Raw genomic sequence first — 1,983 nt, forward strand, 5'->3', positions numbered from 1 at the left:
CCCCTCGCTTGGCGCGGCGTCCGCGAGCTCTTTGAGGCGAAGCGAGCACTTCTGCTTCTCCTGGTTCCAGACCAGCACCAGGCAGGAGGCGCCCGCCTTCATCTGTGCCTTGACGATGCAGCTCCCGCAGTCGCACGGCATTTTGAGCCGCAGCGTGTGCGGCTCCGCTTTGGGCTCGAGGGTGAGGCGGAGCTTTCGGAGGTGCGGGGCGGCTGCGTTCTCCCTGTCAAGCGCGCGGGCGAGCCGCCCGCTCTCCGCGAGGCTCTGCCAGGAGAGCGGCGCCGGCTGCGGCGCATCCGCGATGCGTGTGTCGCCCATCGAGCCGGCGCTCGCTCTTTTTTTTCTTTTTTTGAGAGCGCCTTCGAAGTTAATAGTACAAACCCAATGGTCCTCTGCGAGCGGTCCTCCGTTGCAGTCACGCACACGCACACGCCATGCCGCACCGCGCGCCCGCCCACCGCCCCGCCCAGGCGGGAAAGAGACGAGGAGATGGGACAGCGAAGGAGGAGTACGGGCACGTATGGGAGGGTTCAGTAATGCGCCACGCTGCCCGGCGTCTCTCACTTTCCGGGACAGCCCCGCCCTTTTGAGGCGGGAGAGTGACGGCTACCCCGTACGCGCCTGCTGCTCTACTCGTCGCCGACCGCCCATCCCCCCCTCCTCGTTCCCCCCTCGAATGCTCCGGACCCCGACAAGCCGCCCGCCGTTGGGCCTCTGCCCCGCACGCTCCCGCCCCTCTGCCCCTCACACACACCCAGGCCCGACATGCACATACAAGACAAACCCGGCGTCCTGCTCTCAAAAGAAAAGAAAAAATGGGAAGGAGGAGACCAGCGGGGGAGACTCCCCGCCTATGCAACACCCCAGAGAGGGGCTGCCATCGCCGAAGCTGTGCCTAAGCATAACTCCCAAACCCGCAGCGGCCCGGGGGGCCTTGGGGGCAGCTGCCGGACCGCTGTTGCACGGGGCCAAGCACCGGAAGATGAGTGGAATTGATGGATTGGGCTGTTGTCCTGGCAAGCACGGAGGAAGAGGCCTCGGTGGACCTCGACGCTCTGACGCCTGATGCGTCACTGTCGAGGGAATCCAACGACCACGTGGAGGCGGACGAGGGGAACAACCAGAGGGTCGCAGTGCTCGACACTGCCACTTGGGGCTTGGCGTAGCTGTATGTGTAGTGACATCAGCTCTTGCATATTCGACACTGCACACGCCTGTTCTGCACAGCAGGGCGCGTACGCACCTCACGCACTTAGGTGGTTAGGGGGCGCTAGCGGGTGGAGAGGGGGGGGGGTGCATGGCTTCTGTGTCCTTTCGAATACGCACGGCCGTTGAATGAAAGAGAGCCGGCGTGTAAAAAGTCGCGCGCATGCACTCGGTGTGCAAAGCCCATGTAAATATAGAGCCTGCGCGGACGATGGCGTCTCTCTCTCGCGAAAGGTTGAGAGGTGACACGTGACGAGAAGGAGGGGTTGATCGAGTCTATTGTTCGAATCAGTTCGTGCGAGTGGGAGCCTGCCGCAGTGGTGTGTGGTCTAACGGCCATCGATTTCTCAAAAGAATCTAATGTGCTCGAGCTATCCTTATGTGCGCAGACTGCGTGAGCTCGTAATACCAGTAGAGAAAGAGTGGTGTGGTGTGCATGGGAGGCATGGGGGGCGTGTGCATGGTTCAGCCTCCGGCTTCGGCTGCTGCCGTGGACCCGGACGACATCCTGCTCTGCCGCGAAGCCCGCAGTGCGAGGCGGTCAAAGAGCGCCATCGACCTCGCGTGGTCTCGCTTGAGCTGCTCCGTGCAGACGATGGGGATGTTCCGGACGCCGAGCGCGGCCGAGGTGAGCTGGGCGATGACGACGGCGCGCACACGACCAAATTGCGCGCGCCTGCGATAGGAAGCGGAGGATATGGGGTCCACTCCGAAGAGAGTCGGGCGGGAGGGGGTGGGGCCAGCAGGGAGGGAGAGGGGGGTCGGCAGGGGGGGGGG

General features: G+C 63.9%; 1 protein-coding gene across 1 annotated transcript in view; it reads right to left on the reverse strand.

The window, feature by feature from the left end:
* The window catches only part of EMIHUDRAFT_120876 (hypothetical protein), a gene marked incomplete at both ends in the record, with an annotated part of 3,997 nt that extends 3,679 nt beyond the window's left edge, over positions 1 to 318 (reverse strand). Inside the window, one exon of the mRNA XM_005760886.1 lies at positions 79 to 318. Coding sequence (XP_005760943.1) covers positions 79 to 318 — 240 coding nt within the window. The remainder of the gene's footprint in view (positions 1 to 78) is intronic.
* Between the last annotated feature and the right edge of the window lie 1,665 nt (positions 319 to 1,983).

Source organism: Emiliania huxleyi, assembly GCF_000372725.1.
Source record: "Emiliania huxleyi CCMP1516 unplaced genomic scaffold EMIHUscaffold_730, whole genome shotgun sequence".
Lineage (NCBI taxonomy): Eukaryota > Haptophyta > Isochrysidales > Noelaerhabdaceae > Emiliania > Emiliania huxleyi.